The sequence below is a fragment of the Styela clava genome, chromosome 3 (genome assembly GCF_964204865.1).
Source record: "Styela clava chromosome 3, kaStyClav1.hap1.2, whole genome shotgun sequence".
NCBI classification, from domain to species: Eukaryota; Metazoa; Chordata; class Ascidiacea; order Stolidobranchia; family Styelidae; genus Styela; species Styela clava.
This window is the reverse complement of record NC_135252.1, coordinates 9,622,181-9,642,658: the sequence shown is the minus strand read 5'-3', so window position 1 is coordinate 9,642,658 and position 20,478 is coordinate 9,622,181. Positions and strand designations below refer to the sequence as shown.

The window sequence follows — 20,478 nt, the reverse complement described above, 5'->3', positions numbered from 1 at the left end:
ATTAACAATAAACGTATTGAAAATAGATACAAAGAATGAAAATTGTCATGGAAATGGCAAAATGCTCCACAAACAAATCCCGGCCTGCGCGACGCAAAACGTCAAAAACCAGTTAGCCAGTGTTTCTTAAACTTTTTGAGCCGCGCTCCCCTTTGAAATTTTACAAACTTCGCAAGTTAGTTTATCAAAATTAAATAAATAAAGCAACCATTTTAAATATGTATATCGGTCATGGATTGAATATTTTATTCAACCGCGGATTGGCTTGGTATTTTAGATCGGTAATGAGTTTATTTTGCCGTGTGTCGCCGCAGCCAACACAAATGAATTGAAATAAAGAGACATTTTGAATTCTTTTAGTTGTCATAGAATATAGATTGAACATTACGAGACAAAAGAAATTATCATACCGCGAAAAAGCTGGCATTTTTAACGAACGCGGAGACCGTTTCAGGATCCGTTGCATGAAAATTTCCGATTCCATTTTGTGGCCTCTTGCTCCCCCAGTTCAAGAACCACTGATGTTAGCCCTTCGAGTTTCAATATCAATGGTATAAATGGGACACAATAGCATAGTTTTGACTAAAAGCTAATGAATACTGCAAACTAAACTCAAAGATATGAATAAAAATCGCCAAATGCATTGAATATTATTATCAATACTTGTCTCAGTCACTAAAGTTTCGTTTCCTGTAAGCCACCATTAAATTTAAGCAAAATAAATTAGAAATTTTTTTGGCGATTACGCCTGATAAATATATACAATTGTTGGGAGGTAATTCACTATGAGTTCAGTATCGAACTTGAAATCTTATTGTTGCGATACTCAAATTATGGTTACTAAATGAGATGGATCGTTAGTTAAACCAACGAGTCATATTCCAGTACGCACATTCTACGATCAAGATTTTTATGTTGTCCGTGATTAAAATATCCATCCACTCGACAAGCGGCAGTATTAAGCAGGAATTTTACATGCGGTAGTGGATGAGCAAGTTATTCTAATCATACTAAACAGATTTTTAGCCTCCGGCTAAGCCATAATTCTTGGCTTAGCTGATGTCGTGTTCACACCAAACTGGATTTCAACAGTCAAGTTGAGGAATCAATGAAATGTTTTATCTATTACTACAGAAATGCAAATCGTAATTTTCGATAGCTTAGGTAATGGCAAAGCATGATATAAATAAGGGCGAATCCATCAATTGACTATAGGGCGGAGTCTCTCCATAACAGTGTGTATTTAATCATACTAAGATATAAAATGTAAATACTTTAATTACAAGCTAATTAATCCAAAGAAAACAAAGCAACCGATACAGCGAAGACAAATAACGAGCAGCCCCAGGGCACGTGTCAACTGATCCTATTTCCGACAAGACACAGTGCTGTTTGAAGGTCAAGCTAGTTGTATGATTTGCAGAGGAAATATATCAAATAAAGAATAGATATTATATTTTGAGATTTTTGTAATTATATGCTGTCGGACCGAGAAACTGATCATTGTTATGGTTTCTTTTACAGTTGTACTAAACTTAAGAATGACTGTATTTTGACAAGAAGTAGAAAGTAAAGGAAATACAGAAATGAGGCGTAGAACTGATGGCGTTACCATTCGCTTATTCTATTTATTGTTTTCATGCTCCCAACTTCTATCTTCGCAAGGTAAGCTAAATAATAATATTAACTATTTAAGATGTTGCAATTTTTGGCTATAATACATAAAACAAGCTAAACTCATTTGTTTCAGGTCTAGTGTTCAACATTACCTCAATGTCTTGCGAAGCAAAAGAAAATTCTCTAAGAATTACATGGGCAGCGAAGCCTAATATTAATTTATTCAATTTTGAGGAAAAACCGCCTGTCAACAAACAAAACCAGGTACATAGCAGCATTTTTTCATTTTGCTTTATATTTCTGTATTCTGCTATTGTAAATACTTTAATTATTCTACCACAGGCCTACCCAATTGTAGGATATATTGTAAGTTGGTTCAATGTCAAATATGCTGCTATAACAGATAATTCGGCGAGAATATTTAAGGTGAGATTGATTACTTATTATATTTATAACACACACATTAGTGCTAATGCCGATGTATTTTCTTTAGACTGCTATTGCCGATAAAACAACGATGATAAGAGGAAGCGATGTCCAGAACACATTGTGGAAAGTATATTCAGAACTTGAAGACGACCTGAGTGCGATAAAGTCTGCCTCCAGTAAAAAAAGTTTTTTAAAATCATCTTAGAAAACACTAGATGTATTTCAATATACAAAATCTATGGGGGTGTCAAGCAAAATCGCCATTGAAGTATAAACCGTATAAGAAATAACTAAAATAAACTACAAACAAGTATGGTAGAAAAATATTACAAATATCCATTATTAGAAGGATATTGCTGTTGAAGAATACAATAATATAAAACAAAAAATGTCGAACGTATAACTGACGGAAGCAATCTTACACACAGATTATATATCTTCGTTCGAATATCGCGCTCTTCGTCCGTCTTCGGAATCATACTCAATGACAGAACTACCGTTTGGTGACAAATATTTTGTTGAAATTCGTGCACTACTTAGGAAGGGCGAGAATGTCAAAACGTTAAACATGAATGCATCATGCTTCGTCGACACTGAAGAGGGTGGTGAGTAACATAGAAGATTCTATAGTTGATAATAAAAAGTTATACAGTATTATGACATTGAGAATACGACTGAAGCGGTTAGTTGACTATGGAACATTAAAACCATTGTGCAAGTTATTTTCCCGAGTTGCTCAGAATGAACTAAAAAACAACCGTTTTCTTCGAGGTATGAGCGTATGAATGTAACCGATGCGAAACAAAAATTGCCAATATTTTAAATTCAATAATATTAATAACATTAAACTAACATTATTTTCTAAGTACCAAGTAAACCAGAGAAGTTCAAAGTGGCGATGTTGAACACACGAACTCTCAGGATATCATGGAACAAACCACATAAAACTAAGGGGGAGATTACTGCTTATAGTGTAGAATATCAAATGCTTGGCGCGCAAACATTGGAACAGGTAATTGAATTTTTACGAGCTTTTTTATTTTCGTGCTTTACGATCACCAGTGGCAATCAAATTGTTATGTAAACAGGCAATATTGGGACCAAATGCAAGGACTGTATTCGTACAAAAATTGGAGCCATATCGTGTGTATCACTTCAGAATGGTAGCACTAAACACCATGTATCGGGGAATATATACACCATGGGTCAAAATACGGCTTCGTGAGTATTTCAAATATTTCATCCTATAAACAACTCGTACAATCGTCCAACTTACTATCTATTTACTTTTTTTCTAGAACCAAGGCAATTTCGACTGAAACTCAAATTCCCCGATATCTGGCATGCAAAAAATCCGAACGCGCCCCCATTTGAACCGAGAGGGGGATTTAGGAAATTTCTAGATACATCAGTAAGTATTTAAATCGAATTATAACACAATGACGGTGAACGAATACAGTGGAGATGCATCATCTTTAGAAATTATTGTAAATATAATTTTGTCTACAGTTAAAACAAATGTTTGGTGGAACAGCATTCAAATTCTTGGGACTCGACATAGTTTTTACAAAGAATGTAACAATTAAAGACAAGCAATTACTCGAGGTAAGGTTGCATGGTACATACAATGCTACTATTTTGAATTCAATCATACCTAAATCTACAAGAAGATACACCAATATTTTCAGATAACTTCTGACATATACTTCGACAAAAATGGATTAGCCAGGTCAGATTCTCTCCACAGTTTTATCAAAAATGCAATAACAACGCCACCTTTGCGACCGGCAAGAGGAAGTATGGTGAGAGGTATAGCTCGTAAATGTTGACTTTTTATGAAAACAAAAAATTTTTATGGAAACGTACTCCACTTAATGCTTTGTTAAATTTAGATATTAATTTTTGTGACATCCCAAAATTTCGATATTGCCACGCAAATGCATCGTGTACATCACAATATGGAATATTCACATGTAAATGTAAGGAAGGTCTCATCGATGACGGGGTTCATTTAAAACTCCTTCCAGGCGTAGAGTGCATTCAAAATACAGGTGAGATATAGTTAGAGAATTGATCTATACAGAAAGTGTCCTTCTCTACTTTTTAGTTGTTGTCCCCCAATCACCATATATATTCGCAGATTTGTAAACTACTGTTATACAGTTACCTTAAGAAGTTCGGCCATGCTTATCTAACCAGACACTATGTTGTTTGTGTTAATGATATTTATTTCAATTTAATCTAGCTGTACCACTGGACGTCATCGCAAAAGCCATGAATCCTACCTCAGTGTATCTTGCCTGGGGCAAGCCCCAGACGTCAGTAGGCGAAATAAAATTTTACGAAATCGAAGCAAACACTTTGGTAGACGGAAAACCAGTCAGTAACAAAGGCAGAGCAATGCCGTAAGTTATTTTTTTGTACAGAATACAACAAAAACATAAATCTGTATTCAAAATATACCACATATATTATTCTCTATTTTAGGGGTGGGTTTTTCACGGAACACGAACTGCGAGATTTACCACCATTTGGACTTCACAAAATTCGTGTCCGTGGCGTAACAAACACCGCTACAGGGGAATGGTCAAACTGGATAGAGATACGGAGTGGTGAGTTTTATCATTTTTATGATTCCGCAAAAAGTTTAGTGAGCTCGAATATGATATGTATCAGATTTCCGTACCTTTTTTAGTTGGTACAAGGGGGGAAAAGGATACTGATAGAACGGAAAGAAGTGTAAAAACTTTGGATGTTTTAGTTAGCAGCTTTGAATGAGTTAAAAATATGAAGCTATAGCACCCGCACATATTCTGAACAACCTTACAATGTAATAATGAAATTTTCCCCTCAGAAGGAATAATGATATGTTGAGAAGCAAACGCATCCCTTGGCAATGAAATGGTCCTAATTTTAGATAAAGTTGCAAGTTTGTACCAGCATGATGTGTTTCAGAAGCAAATACAAATTTGATTGAGAATCGTGCGATGTAGATGTAGTAGGTCAACGATTTGAGCTGCCACAAGCTGACTGATTAATCCTAATTTATGCACCATAGTATTTCGGTCTACACTCGGCTGGACACATATATATAGGATCTTATCCTGATTGAAATGAACAACAACAAAAAGCAGATAATAGGCTCACAAGTTTTTACGATTCTCCAAACTTCTTCCAGACTGCAGCAGTTGACAGAACTTCTTCTATAATCTTAAACCGCTTCACATCACCAATCCTAAAAATGTGCACATGAGAGCGTTTGGAAAAAACAAAGCTAGACCTAATTACGCCTCGGCCTTATGCTCGACCGACTAATTAATTATTCTACTGTATTACCTTGCACTCAGTGGTAAATAATAACGAGACGAATGCAGAGAGTGCAGAAAATAAATTTCAAATACTGGGTTTACAAACTTGAAGTCTTACGCGCTCAATCCTCTGCAGTGAAACGTGCGAAACAACAGATGTAGAGCAACTTTACGCGCGCATGGAGCACGTCGAAGCGGGAGAGTCTCTGCTGCCACGCAGCGATAAAATTATTAGTTTTTAATTGCGTCATTTCTGTAGATCCAAGGTTGCCAGATTATACTGTGAGAAACTTATACATAATAAATAAGATAGATAACAAATCCTATTACTATAACTGAAATTTTGAAAATATCAACGAATTTTGTGTTCTCTACAATATTTTACGCTTTACCATTCAGTCTTTAATTTTATGCAGGTATGAATGAGCTGCCCGCTAAAATAGTCAGAATCTTTGCAAGCAAATGTAAAAATAGTTGCAAACCATCACATGAAGTGACCTAACGTTTGCAAAGAGTCTGCAATAAGACTGATTATATTCTTATTATTTCAGAAACAAATATTTTCAGCGTTGTATTTGACTACACATCAACCGATCCGGTCATAAACTACCAAGAGATGAGAGCCACCGTGCATGAAGAAGTAACGGAATCGGTTAGAACCATTAAAAACATATTCCACATATAAACTAAATGTTTATTTCACCAAATTTTCACACATATTTTCTTTCGTAACGGAAGAATGAGAAGAACTTGGTACCGGTAGACTAATCTCATAGCATTTTCTATAAGACTTTTATTTGGTCGGAATAAATCAGCATTTATTTGGTGTATTGTTTATTCCAATCTCAAACTACACCATTTTCATAGATTGTGACAACTTTGAGAAACAACAGAAGATTAGACTTCCGAGATTACGTTATTCAAAAATCCGACATTGCTGGCCAAAATGTAATTCGTATAACTGCTGCAATTTTTATGGGAAAAGACAGTAAGTAGCATACATCGTAAAAGTGAGAATGCACAATTTTTCCTAGCAAACTTAGCTGAGTGTTACATTTACACTCACTGAGAGTTGATGCAATTCCAGTCTTGGACGTAATGTAAGACAAATTAAAGATCGAAGTCAGTGACGTACCAAGATAGTAGCCTATATATGTCGTTTTTTTATTATTTCACTTAAAATTGAACGATGGATGTTGAATGATATAAAATAATTATATATGCATAAAAATGCCAGTGAAACAAAGCTCTTTTTATTATTATTGCATGACGAAATAACAATATTATGTATAAAATTGTAACAGTGGTTGATGGAGTGAAGCTCATGGAAACAATGATAACTGAAGAATTCAGAGAAAAAGTTCAAATTCCCGGAGGACCTATTGACAAAACTACGGTGAAAGTTACAGGTAAAGGTATATTTAACTGTACTTATATACATTATCAACTAATGAAAAATATATTGTGGACAAATTCTTGACCATAACTGCAAATTAGGGTCGACAACCTCGTATCATTGCAATAATTCATTTTTATAGACTTTTCCGAGTGTGGAACGGAGTTTCAAGATTGTGCTGGGAACATTTGTAAAAATATACCTGGATCTTTTGAATGTCATTGCCCCCATGGTCATGTAGATGTCAGTGACGACTACGGCAGGCTACCTGGCAGAAAATGTCTGAGTATGTATGCAAAGCATGTGATATTACTATACTCCAAACAAATTTTCTTCAACTTCACCTGGAAATATGTATAATCTTATTCTACTTCGATAGTGTTAAAATTGAATTTTTAAAATACATTTATTGTCTTATCCAGTAGAATTAATGTTACGCTGAGCATGGCCACATCGTTCAGGTGAAGTTCCAACTGTTTAATTAATATCGGAATTCAATTACCACTAACTTGGTATTTGACAGGTGTAACATTTTATTTTAGTTTTCGATGCGCCAGCATCGTTTTTAGTCGATGTGTTGGATCCCAAGTCAGTGCGAATCAGTTTTTCAATACCACATCAACTGAGAAACGAGCTTCATAAGTTTTGGTTTATAGTTCAGTACAACCGAAGAATAAAAGGCAGTGACAAAGGTAAAATTTAAACTCTTTCAAATTTTATTTCAAATTCCTTTTTCACATTCTTGCTAAGAAGTTTTAAATCACTTTGTTTAAATGTGAACTTTTTTTATCTTAGGGTTTCATGTGGGACTTTTCTAGAACTGTTTTTATTTTAGTTTAATAGTGTTTAGTTGTTTAAAACTCTTAATTTTGAAGAACCTCGCATTAGATGCTTTCAAAGTATGAAGATAACTCTCATACTTTGTTTTTCAGAATTGAAGATTGAAATGAATGATGCTAATTTCACCGCCGAAGGATTTGTCATGTCGCGAAGAATAAATAATTTGAAAATGAATGCAAAATATGTGTTTCGGGCTGCAGCTGCAAACAAACGAGGGGTTGGTCGATTCTCAACATGGACAGAAGCAACAACTGGTATAAAACCTAGCACATTTACTGGCCAAAATCCAATATTTGGTTTGCTAACTTCAAGTTCGAGCTTGAACTTGACCCTACAATCCCTAAATGACTTGTATCTTTCAAATGATATTAATATGGATGGGATAAAATTCTATTCCATATATATTCTATTCCATATATATATTGTACTATTCGTCACTCTGAAAAATGAATGAATTAAACGAAGTGTCAGAAAGTTTTTTCAAGTGTAGTATGAACCAACTATGAATAACAAAGGGCGTCACGTGATATTTCCTAGTTGGTGAACTCCTTATTACACACTTTACAGATTACGGATTTAAAGTATTTAGTCGCTTTATCTACTTCATTAGTTGCATGCTGTAATATTATTTACACGAATCTCACTTTATGACAGCGTATAATTTGCACGAATATTGAATCAAGTCTAGGATCGGCATAGTGTAAAAGAAATTATGCGTTTTAAGCATTAATTAACTAACAAAAAATGTATTACGCCACTTGTAAATGATGAGGAGAGCCAAGTTGTTTTTTTGTTTTTTATACAAAATATAAAAAAAATTGTTATTTAATTGTTATGAATCAATATATTTTGTTATGTTACAGCTGCACTTATTTACGAAGCTCATTTGAATCTGACGTCTCTTCTCTACAGAAAAATCTTTGTCTACCCAAAGAGTAATGTTACTATAACTACGGCTAAAGGCGTGCAGCAATTTGTAAGTTATTAAACAAACTATACCAGCGAATTAACATAAAAACCTTTACTTACAAAGCATCACAACACGTAAATTGAAATTATAAGTAAAATCAGCTTATGATGAAAACAAGGAAAATGTGATTATATTGGGTTATATCGTCTGAAAGTATGTCATTTATTGTCGCAAATGGATTTAGAAGTATCACAATGCTCTCTGTTGTATTGTCGTAGTTGTACAGTATGTTTACCTTTTAGTGATAAACATTGCATAGTGAAATATTGAATTAAAATTATTATTGAATTAAAATGATTATGCATTATTATTCGATTAGAAATAAAAGACATAGAAGATAATAAACTTCAAATTTTATTTTATCTCAATAGTTGGACAGAGTGATGGGGCCGCGAATGGCGCAATATAAAAATTCAGGAGAAATAAAGCTTGTTCCCGGTATAATGAAAAGAACATTTGCGTAAGTTCAGCTATCAAATATTTTTAAGTTTGATTTGAATGCATTGCTACGAATGACATAACAGTCTGTGTCTAATGTTTATATAACTTTACTAAACATTTTATAAACCTTTGCAGAATTGTTCTCATGTTTTTCGACCCAGCTTCGTACATAGATCCTAATCAGGTATCCGATATGTTCAAATACAACGAGGTTACGGACAATCCGTTTGGATTGGACTTCACATCTGTTGAGTTGAGAGGTTAGCTTATAGATTTCATAAATGTTTCACTTTTTTCAATCTTGTCTGTACTACAACACGTACTTTTTTTTAGATTTTGACGAGTGTAATTCAACATGGACAGACTGTTCGAAAGATGGAAGTTGTGAAAACACTTCGCCAGGTTACATCTGTAAATGCAGAGATGGATATATAGATCGTGGAGTAATAAATAACTTACTGCCAGGAAGGCTTTGCATATCACCTCGTACGTAACTTTATTTAAATAAGAATCAAAATTTCGCATTTAACACTAGATAATATTTTTATCAACTATTGCACCGAAAAAATATCAGCCCATGAAATCGTGTTGACTCATCGTGTTGACTCAGTTTTTAAATAGAAAAAGAAATGTAGATAGGAACAGTCTCAACTAAAAAAAACAGGATGGAAAAAAGACGGAATGAATACTAACCCGTAAGTAGCTATATACAGAAATGTTGAATAATACCGGTTTGTCATAGATCTATTTCGAGATGCGTTAGTGATTGTTATAAACTTCCACTTCCGCACATAAAAATATGGACAGTGAGCATCAGCTTTAGTCATAACTCATAAGACGTCAACCATTCCAAATTGTTTCACATTCAGGTATATTTTGACTTTAACTTTTATAGTAGCGTTTATATTTTTTAAGATGCAAAAACTACTACTGAAGCAACAACACCACCAACGACGGCATCAACGCATGCCAAACAGACACATGGACCGCAACAATCACATCAATCTACTATTTCCGACGCATCGACGACTACAGCGACCACGACAACCACTACAACAACAACGACCACGACTACACCAAAACCAAAACCAGGAGTTGAACTGAAAGGTGTTGTTACTGGAAGAACAAAAGTAAAACTTTCTTGGAAAAGATACAGAGGGAAAAACGTTAATTTGAACGATATGGTGTACGTGATTCAGTATGCAGTTAAAGGTAACGTGGAAATGTGTAACAATTATAAAATATAGATATGAACTTTTTATCGTATAGATTTGAAATTTTTAGGAGAATTCAAATGATTACCTTTCATTTGAATTACCTCTATCTTTAAAAAATTCAGCGTGTTTTAAATATCAAGGTACTCTACTACTTCAGAGTATAAATAAGTTGAATAATTCCATCTACACGTAAAATTATGGAACTAATATTTCATACTAAATCTATCTGAAACACTAGTTTCTTAGATAAAATGATAAAACGTAATTAAATAATATAATGATACAGCTAATTGACTGGAATTAAATTATAATAAAAACTAAGGTCATGAACATGGCAATATTTTAGCCATGGGTTAACCGCAAGTTGTTTTAGCGATGCCCCATATATATTAATTTAATTTACAAACTAAATTTTTTATTTCAGGGTTATCATCTTGGAAGGAAGTCACTATTTCATCTAAAATCCCAAGTTTAACCATTGTCGACCTTCGACCTAATTTAATATATAGATGGCGAATTGCTGAAAAATGGAGAACAAATGAAGAGCATCATACAGAATTTACATACCCTATTGAACTTCGAACATGTATGTATTGTTGGTGGCCAGGTGATACTTACCATTACCATTAAGATGTGATCCATATTTTGTATATACCCAATTTCCTTTATAAATCAACAATTGGAACATATCGAATGAACGAAAAAGTGTATTAAATTACGTTCATCTATCCACGTTGAAAGGCTAAATTCAATGGTACAAGGAAGAAACATTCAATTTTAAAAAACTTGTTGTCTTCACCAGCATACAATTTCATATATACAAAGTATCATATTCCTGGGTAAAAAATTCTAAAAATTCCTGATGTGCAAAAACGTAAAAAGTATTATATTCTTTAGTATTTGAATATACCAGTAAATTGAAAAAGGAAAAAGTATGTTTCGATTTTTGCCTATATTTGAACAGCTCAATATTAACCAAATGTATTTAGTCGTTCTCGTGAATTTTTTCGTTGCTACATTTGAAAATTGATTTGCTTCAAACTGAATACTAAAACCTAAAACTCTATTGCAGCTCCTCGGACATTTAGAATGTTTGTACAATTACCATCGGTATTACCGGACGACTTATCAAATCCAGGTAGTATGCAGTACGAGGAAATGCAGGGATATGTCATCGATTTTGTAAGTCTCATTTTGTTGCTTAGTTGGCTATCGCTCAATTAACAACGCTTTTTGCGCAGTAATTTTCTAACGCCATTTCGTTGATAAATGAATATTCGTATAACCAAATTGATTTTGTTACTAATATAGACATTTTTTCAATATCTAGGTGACTGACGTGTTTACGAGTAGGCATATGCACAATTACTTTCAACAAATTGACTTTGGAAGTGCCGATCATGTGACATTTCAAGCTCATGTAGACCGAGGTTGGATTTTTTATATTATTAAAGTTTCAAGACATTTTGTTCAAATCCAGTTAGCTGAACGCTATCTAACTGTTGGTGTAATTATTTTTAAACATTTCCAGGTACTTCAGCGGCCTTGTTAATGTATCTCACGCCTAGAAGTGCGGGCGGTGTTCCCCTCTTAAAATCAGCATATGAAGATACAGAATCGAAAATTCCGAATCCAAAAGAAATGAAGTTGATAGGAATCAATGGTATGTTGCACTGCTGTAAAAATCACATTGTAACAGCAAAATTAACTTAATTAAACCAGGTAGAAACTAAAAAGTTATTCCAAAGGTATATTCATCATATCCAACCATTTGCAATCGCACAGTTCCACAAAGTTCCACTCTCTAAATGTCTGTCTTGTTCAGATTTTGACGAATGCGGATCTCCAGACTTTATGGATTGTGACAGAAATGCCAAATGTACGAATGATGAAGGATCTTATCATTGCAGTTGTGGGCCAGGCTATACCGATGCTAGTGATCGATATTATCTTCTGCGTGGGCGAAGATGCGAGGGCATGGGAACAACGACAACGACTACCAGTAAGTGACTATTATATATATATGTTGACCGCCACAATACGTATAAGTTTCTAAATGTCGCCAATTCATGAAGATCACCGTATAAAATTATGCATTTTCTCATCACGCGAATTTGATAGTTTTGAAAGTTTTTACCATTGCAGCAATAAATTTATTTAACGAAACTCGATCCTTCGAAGCAAAGACTAGAATATTCCGTAGAACCATTATATCTAAATAATAGTTTGATAAAATCGCATCTCATTCTTTAAGCCCTTTCTTTCAATTTTCACCAACAGATATATCTTACAACGTTACTTAATTGCAGCTACAACAACAACAACCACAACGACAACAACACATCAAACAAATACAGATTATACCAACAGTGGTCCCGGTGTAGTGTACAGCGATAGAGATTCACAGAACAATAACTTTGAAGCCTTTAATCCTAATCGACGACGGACGACAACTCCTGCCAGAGCTGGAAATAATTTTAATGGGGTCGGTTTTAACAACAATAATTTTTATCCTCCTGCGACGAGACGACCGATTCCTACAACCATGTTGCCGACCACAAAATTAACCTATTACACAAGGTATTCAAATTTTCAATTCCAGTGCTAGTTAACTGAAGTTAGGAGGCCTTGAGTCATCAGTTTCAAATGATTTCGAGAACTTACTGCTTTTGCGATTTTAAAGGGTTCATATCTTCACTATAGCAAACCAATTAAAATACATCAAATACAAGTTAACATAGGTTAATGGTGATTTTGTTCTTTCTTCTTAAATTAAATTTATTAATCGCGGATCATCAGCTGTATGAACAATGTATATATGGTATTAATTTCCACTGTAAAATTTCTTTTCTTAGTCCTATATTATTTACTATGGTTGTGAATTCTTCTCAAAAACTGAGACCTGAATGGTATTGTTCTTATATTCCTTGAAAATATTTTGATGTGAGATGAGACGCACTCTGACCCTACGGCCTACACCAATGAGTGCAAATTATATCGCTGTTATTTACAACATATTATTAATCATGTTTTAAGGCCTACGCCATTTCGACCGGTTGCTGCCTATACTACACCCATGCCGACCATAGCAAGACCATTTTCCCCACGAACGACACCAATTGTGCCAAAACCATCGCCTTTCCGACCTGCAATACCAAATAGACCAATGTTTCCAAATCGACCAGCAGTCAGTGGGTCTTCAACTGGATCTTTTGGATCTTTCAAACCAAGCTCCAATGTTGGTCGCGTTTCCGTACCTTGTGGGAGTAATTGTGCCAGTAAGTTTTTATTTATAGTTATTGTGCTACTATAATTTCAGATTATCTCTGGTTACGATTGATGTATGAGTATATACCATAAGCATTTCAAAAAGCTGATCGTTGAACCAACTCCGGTTGATGACTATCAGTCATGGGGTTTTAAGTATTGAATATCTGATGGAACTCGATGATAAAATATAGCGATGTGAAAGTCGCTTTTAGATCATGTCAGATAATCGTCACCTCTGACCGTACATTGTATCTAAATTTGAGTAATTGGAAACGATGTTATCAGACACCAATTTGGCCAGCGAAATGGATACAGTTGACAAAATAGAAATGAGAATTATTTCTAAACAATGTATGATTTTTATTCCTGGGCTAATATAGAGTTATATTGCCCGAACTTTGTAGTGTTTATAATTTGAGTGATTTCGTTTTTTTCATCCCTTATATATATTATTTATTTTATTCATAGCTCTTGAAAAATACGAAGGCGAAGTCATTGTGACTCATGTTGATGGGAAAGAAATAACTTATGAAGATACAAATTCTGGTGAAATGATGGGCCCAGTGCAAGACGCTGTAAGTATTCAATGTTATAAGTTTTTGCGGACCTTTTTGTTATAAGTATGCGCACCAGGATGGCGCACAACCTGAACTCAGGTTATGTACCAGGTTGGGGTTCAGGTTGGGCGACATCTTGCTACGCATACTTCAGGAGTACCGTTTTTGCATTGTGACAAATTCACAATTTAGAAATATTTCAACTATTCCCAATAACAGTATTATGCAACTTCAACCATATGTAATCGTTTTAGTCTAGAATTTTAGCTGATATTGAGTATGATAAGAACATAGAGCGTTTCTTCAATAGATATCAGATATGTAATTAACTGAGGGACAGACAATGTACATTAGTGGCAATGCTGGAAACACATCTGAGTAATTGGTAAAACGACTTATCAGACAGCTTATAGATGTTATGATTAATGTGGATTTTTGCCTGAGGTAATATCATTTATCGATTGTGAACCTTGAAGAACTTTATTTCAAGCATGTCGACCTGTGTAGAACAAAATGATGATTTTACCGAACTAGTACCCTTCAGGCTATATTTTATACTATACGATCGGTAATTGTTGTGACAAATGCTTAACATATCTTGATCACATTATTTATTGTGTTTTTTCTATATCACTTATATATATAGAATGCAGGATGTAAAGATTCTTATCAATAATGCCAGTATCCTTCCTTGTTTTTCGATTCTTCAATTTACTTGTAATCATATGAATAGTTATGTTGAAAATATTTTATCACATATAACATAGTGTAGTGACAACGATTCGTTGTCTACAAACAAGTTCTATATGTTTAGTAATGGGCATAGTATCGTATATACCACCCTAAAAACCGTTGCTTGTTACGAAAATCGTCTCAATTTCTCAACAAATGACATTATTTATTTCGGTTCAAGGGAAATATATCTCATCAATGCTAGATATTTTTATCTTATGTGGATTCCTATTATACTCTGTATAATTTTCATTCGCTTTTAAGACCCCTCTATATTTTTGAATTACAGCTTGACCAAGTATTGAGATCGTCTGGTTTAGAGGGTTATATATCACTTGAAGTTGTGGAGTTTCTCAGGCAAACTGTTCAACGATCTGGGGCAAGAGTCTCATTCTTAATTAGGATGAGAAAATCAAGTACTGACAGGCCACCCCCTGGACTATTTTCGCGAGGGAAAAGAGAGTTATTCAACGTTCGTACTGCTGTAAGAAACTTTAATTCTGTCTCTGGTAAATGTATTCTGAATTGTTTAGACAAGGCTTTTGAAATTAGATATAGCCAAAGATCGACAAACCTCACAATTTCGTCTTAAATTCGGTAATATACCACTGGAATGGAGCATTACCGATTTTCACCTCAGACAGAGATTAATTTAAATATCCGTTTTGCAATATTATGACTGACCTCAGAATACATCTCACCGCTAGTCTAGTTACTTATCGATCATGATCGGTAAGTATGTTGGTAGGTATTTGTCCGTTTGTGTGTTTGTCTGTTAGATACACGCGATATCCCACGAAAGCGAATTTTGCACGTGCATTCATCATATCTCGGATCAGAAGCCTATTGAGTTTGGATGAATTATGTCTTATAATTAACGAGTTATTAATTAATTAGTGATGTGACACGTGGTGTCGCTATAGAGTAAGAGCGGAAGATACACGCTGCTAAATCGATAAGTCGGCGGTCTCTGATTGCTATCTCGTATAAAGATTATAAATAACTTCAAAATTGTATTTCCCTGATTCCATGAAATTATGGTACATTTTATTAAATTTCGCTGCTTTAAAAATGAATATAAAACAAAGTACAGTTGTAAATCAAATCGGATTTGGGATTGAGTTTGAATTAAGCAAACAAGCATTTTGAAAGTTACAGCTGAATTAACTTTTGAGCCTTTTTCAGAGCCTCAACAAAAATGCTTTAAAAAGGTTCGGGTATTCAGTGTTGTAGGTCGGGTTCCAAAATCCAATTGAAACAAGCATAATTAAGAAATACTCAATCCTATTTATGTTTTGTCAATTTTAGAAAGGAAAATGGGATGTAATCAAAGATTATTTTATGAAATCTCTGATGTCAACTGAAGTAAAAGGACTTGTCAAAACAGCTACGGGAATTATTCAGTTTGACACAGCATCCGGAAAAATGAAATTTTCAGGTTAATACAATCTCCTGTTTACTAATGTATAAATGTGTCTAAGGTAAAACATCACACAAATCACGAGATGTTTCTGTGAATTCAGAAAATAGTAAAATTTGGGTGAAATATCGGATCCTGCAGGACTCACGAAAAACATGAAAAAATAAAAGAATTAAACTTTTTTGTGTTTTTTTCACAACAACAACGATAATTTAGATGGAACGGTTACTTTGTACCCAATAAATTGAATATTCTTTTTAATAGTGCGCTTCAAAGGCTTTTAACGAAACAAGAAAAACTGAATAATTTTCTCAAAACTGTTTTGATTTGAACAATTTTAATGATTATTTGTACATTTATTTTAGTTTTTAATGAAATTATCAATAAAATAAATATTGAGAAATAAACATTAGGAAACTGCATCACAAACACCAAAATATTTTTTAATCTAGATTTCAATGAATGCATTGATCCTGATATACACACTGATTGCCACAGCACTAGAGCAAAATGTCAAAATACTCCAGCAGGATCGTATAGCTGTGTATGCAGTAGAAATTATGTTGATGAAAATCCCTCCAAACCCGGTCGGCAATGCGTAGGTAAGTACTTAGATAACATGATTCAAATGAAAAAAGAAATCCCAAAGAAAATTTTCCTTCATTTCAATTGGATTTTAAATTTGAAGATATTTAAGTCAATCAAGCCATTAAACAAGTAAAAAATTACATTATTCGAACTTTGTTAGCACTCGTTGGTTCACATTTTAATACCTTCTCTTGTCATTACATTTGCTATTCTATTTTCATTATAATACAGCTGAAAATATCAAAAACTTTCAGAAATTTCTTGTTTTGTTTTCTTACTATTTTTTATTTTTGTATTCACGTATAAAAGATCAATGCAAGAATAATCCATGTCAGAATGGCGGAGAATGCAAGCAAAGAATTGGCCAAAGACCAAGATGCGTTTGTCAGAAGGGTTACAAAGGAGATAAGTGTGAAATATGTAAGATAACAAATTACTGATTTGATGATTACTGATGATTCTACTTATATGATTAATATGGACATTCCGTATAATTATTTTAAACGTCATTCACACAAACTTAGCCTACGCTAAAATGTATATACGTTATGATAGAGGAAATAGCCTCAGGGGTAACGTATGATTGGATTATATATTTATATGAATACTCATTCTATGTACGTGACTAGAGACACATTTTCCTGCTGGCAAAAAATTTTTTTTAAACTTGACTATTCTGCGTTCAATCTGTAGCTGCAGTAAGTAAATTTGCATCTGGTAATAAAAAAAGTTCATTTTTTCTCAGTTGTGCACGTACTTGCGTTGTATGGGGGCGATCACTCTGTAATAATATCAAGCTATATTTTGTTCAGCTGACAAAGGGTCGAATATCATTCTCATTGCTGTAGTAGTTGGAGTCATAGTTCTTGTCGGTGTTATCATTTGCATAACTGTTGCAATTTTACGAATTCGGAAGAGAAGAAATAATCGAACAACCAATAAAAAGAAAAAGAAGAAAAAAGAGAAGACTAATTCTGAGTACGGACTGTATTTATTACTTATAAGTTGACGCCGAGCTCTATTGAATGGATATTCAAATACTGATCACCACCACAAGTTACATGCTGTTCCGTATTTTGTGAGCAATTTTGGGATCATCTACCAATAGTTACTGTTAGCAAGTCATCTTCATTGATTATTTCAGACCTCGATAAATTTTAAACGTTGTTTTGATCTTCGAATTAGCCTACTGCTCAGTATGAACACTGACGTATCTATGAGAACGCCAGTAAGCCATATAATGAAAATAAAGTTTCCATAATAATGTATTACAGGCCTGCACAACATACGGCCCGCGGGCCGCATGTGGCCCGCTAGATACTTCTGTGCGGCCCGCGGGTGATTTGGAAACACGCCACTTCTCGGGTCTAACAATTAAAGACGGCATTGTTATGCAAGTGCGCCGCTACTCCGATCATATTCGAAATCGTGAGATTTCTGTTTTACACTAGTTTCAATAAATATCGAACTTTGTGTGAAATTGGTATGCCCTTCGCAACCCTTAAAATTCGTCGCTCGACCTCTCGCCCCCCAGTTTGCGAAACCCTGATTTAGATATCTCAGTATCCAGACTGAATCATGCTCAAAACAATATCGGTATACAATCTCACACCCATTAGTGCATATTAGCAACATATTAATAACCCCGTTATTTTTTTCTAGCAGTTTATGAAACTGAAGTTTCTTTTTTGATTCAAATTTAGAACTTAAAAAACAATTCCTTTGTTTATGAATGGTGCAGAAATTCTCGCACAAAAGATATTGCTATTTATTGTAAAATTTCAAATAAATTGGAGCAGATTTTGTAGAAAAATGTAATTTAACAGTCGAAAAAGTACAACAGAGGAAGATCTATTGCTACTAAACAGATTGTTTGTCTAGCCTACAATGAAAATATCCAATAATGGGAGATATGACTAAATGAATTGTCATACATATATTTGGGACGATTTTACAAAACTGAACCCGAGTAAAAAAATTTTCTGCACTCAGTTTATACTTCAACACGCAATACCTAATTCTAATAAAAAAGAAATATGGAAAATGAAGAGTGGGTTTTTAAGGTAGATGAACCACTAAATATATATTTGCCATCTCATATGCAATAATACGGTACCTCGTTTTTACTCAAATAAATAAGATTCTTCATATTTTCAAGCTCTCCAGTAGTGAATGTGTTTCATTAAATTTAACTGTTTCACAATATTATTTTGATTTGTAGTTCATCTTGTGAAATATGTATGTGGCAAAGTTTGCGGCCCGCCGGGCCTTCAGATTTATGCTTGCGGCCCTCGTGATAATTTGAGTTGTGCAGGCCTGATGTATTATGATGTCATAGTTTTGTAATTTAATGTCAGGTTTTTTGTTATCAGGCTTTAGTACGTTTCTACAGTGTGCTAGTGAAATTTTTAAAAAATTTCCAAGAATATAATTTTCATTTTTGCAATCGTACTTCAGCTCGGATGCTTCATCTGACGACGAAGATTCAGACGATGACGATTCAGACGACGAAAAAGAGAAGAAAGTGTCAGCAAATAAGCGATCTTACCTGCAGCCAGATATTTTAAAGCAACCACGAATGGCTAAAGAAATCAGTTGTGAGTTATAGTTGTTCAGATAACCAATTTAAAACTAATATAATTTCTGTGTTTGATCGCTGCCGTCAAAAATGGAACGTTTGTATATTCATTATCACAATTTTCTTTAATGTACAGCGCCGGAAGGGTTTCCTAGAACCATCAACATTTTCACTTCATTATCAAATGTATTATAAAAAAAATACTTCAGGCCAAGAGTACACGAGCACATTCAAGGGTAACTTCTTAAAGCGTTCCCACAGCTTTGCTCCAACAACCCACCTCTGATAACTAAAATATTATAATTTAGGATTTGGAGTATTTTTTTAATTGAAAAGATTGCTTAGTTCTATCTTTATGTGACCTGACTCGTTTTGCCTTGTGAAAATATTACGCCAGTGAAAATTGGGCTATTATACCCTGATGCTCAAGAAACCTAAAATGGTGATATGTATAGATTAAATATATAACAGCTGATAAAATTAATTTTTTTATTTTAAAGACGAACGTCCGTCAAGGTCCACAAAAACGATTGAAAAGGAAGAATCCGAACTACCACCACCAGTTCGTCCACCGAAACCGCCTAGTTACAACGCCATTTATTTGAAGAATAATGGGAACGGTAATACTCCTGCTTTGCCGCCAAGAAGAAGTAGTCTGTTAAACGACTCAAGCAGCAGAGAAACTACACCCCCTCCGCCACCCCCAAAGAGTGCATCGTTGTATGCTAAGGACTCGTCAACAATAAGACATGAAGATTTGCATTCCAGGCCTCCCCCGCCGCCACCTAGAGGAAACAGTAGATCATCCGCCGGATCAAGTTCAAGTTACGCAGGCAGTTCAGATTGTGAACAGCCTCCAGTTTTACCACCAAAGCCAAGGCAATATTCGTGACAGCGTTAATTTATTGCTAATAAGTTATAACCTCTAGTATGGTTAGAGATGATTATACTAGTTTTCGAGTGTTCCGTTCCAGCTTTTACACATTTTAAGGCATATACTGTTTCCGATTCCAATCTCAAATAACAGATCACAACGCAACAATAGTTCTTTGTTAATTAACTAATTACCACCGACAAAAATACTAGACCATATATTACAGCTCAATGTCATTGAA

At 34.3% G+C, this 20,478-nt stretch overlaps 1 protein-coding gene across 1 annotated transcript; it reads left to right on the top strand.

Annotated features, from left to right (window-relative positions):
- Nucleotides 1-1,479: 1,479 nt before the first annotated feature.
- On the top strand, nt 1,480-20,476 carry LOC120341880 (uncharacterized). Its single transcript, XM_039410439.2, has 39 exons — nt 1,480-1,665; nt 1,751-1,881; nt 1,960-2,043; nt 2,111-2,222; nt 2,475-2,651; nt 2,913-3,058; nt 3,135-3,267; nt 3,345-3,457; nt 3,556-3,651; nt 3,735-3,855; nt 3,939-4,097; nt 4,292-4,451; nt 4,534-4,658; nt 5,906-6,006; nt 6,222-6,342; nt 6,659-6,763; nt 6,893-7,036; nt 7,293-7,442; nt 7,683-7,844; nt 8,454-8,566; nt 8,932-9,020; nt 9,137-9,261; nt 9,335-9,487; nt 9,917-10,213; nt 10,643-10,804; nt 11,291-11,400; nt 11,549-11,648; nt 11,750-11,881; nt 12,044-12,220; nt 12,528-12,798; nt 13,255-13,496; nt 13,957-14,063; nt 15,067-15,261; nt 16,086-16,215; nt 16,650-16,799; nt 17,095-17,205; nt 17,598-17,763; nt 19,243-19,382; nt 19,864-20,476. Exons 1-39 carry the CDS (start codon nt 1,587-1,589, stop codon nt 20,253-20,255), a joined length of 5,781 nt encoding a protein of 1,926 aa, XP_039266373.2. The 5' UTR covers nt 1,480-1,586; the 3' UTR covers nt 20,256-20,476.
- The last annotated feature ends 2 nt before the right edge of the window (nt 20,477-20,478 follow it).

Bases quoted from the DNA above. Each gene is read 5' to 3' on its own strand.
- LOC120341880 (XM_039410439.2), top strand. From the start codon at position 1,587: ATGAGGCGTAGAACTGATGGCGTTACCATTCGCTTATTCTATTTATTG. The intron at 12,221-12,527 runs GTAAGTGACTAT...ACTTAATTGCAG, and splicing joins AACAACGACAACGACTACCA to CTACAACAACAACAACCACA. The intron at 16,216-16,649 runs GTTAATACAATC...TTTTTAATCTAG, and splicing joins CGGAAAAATGAAATTTTCAG to ATTTCAATGAATGCATTGAT.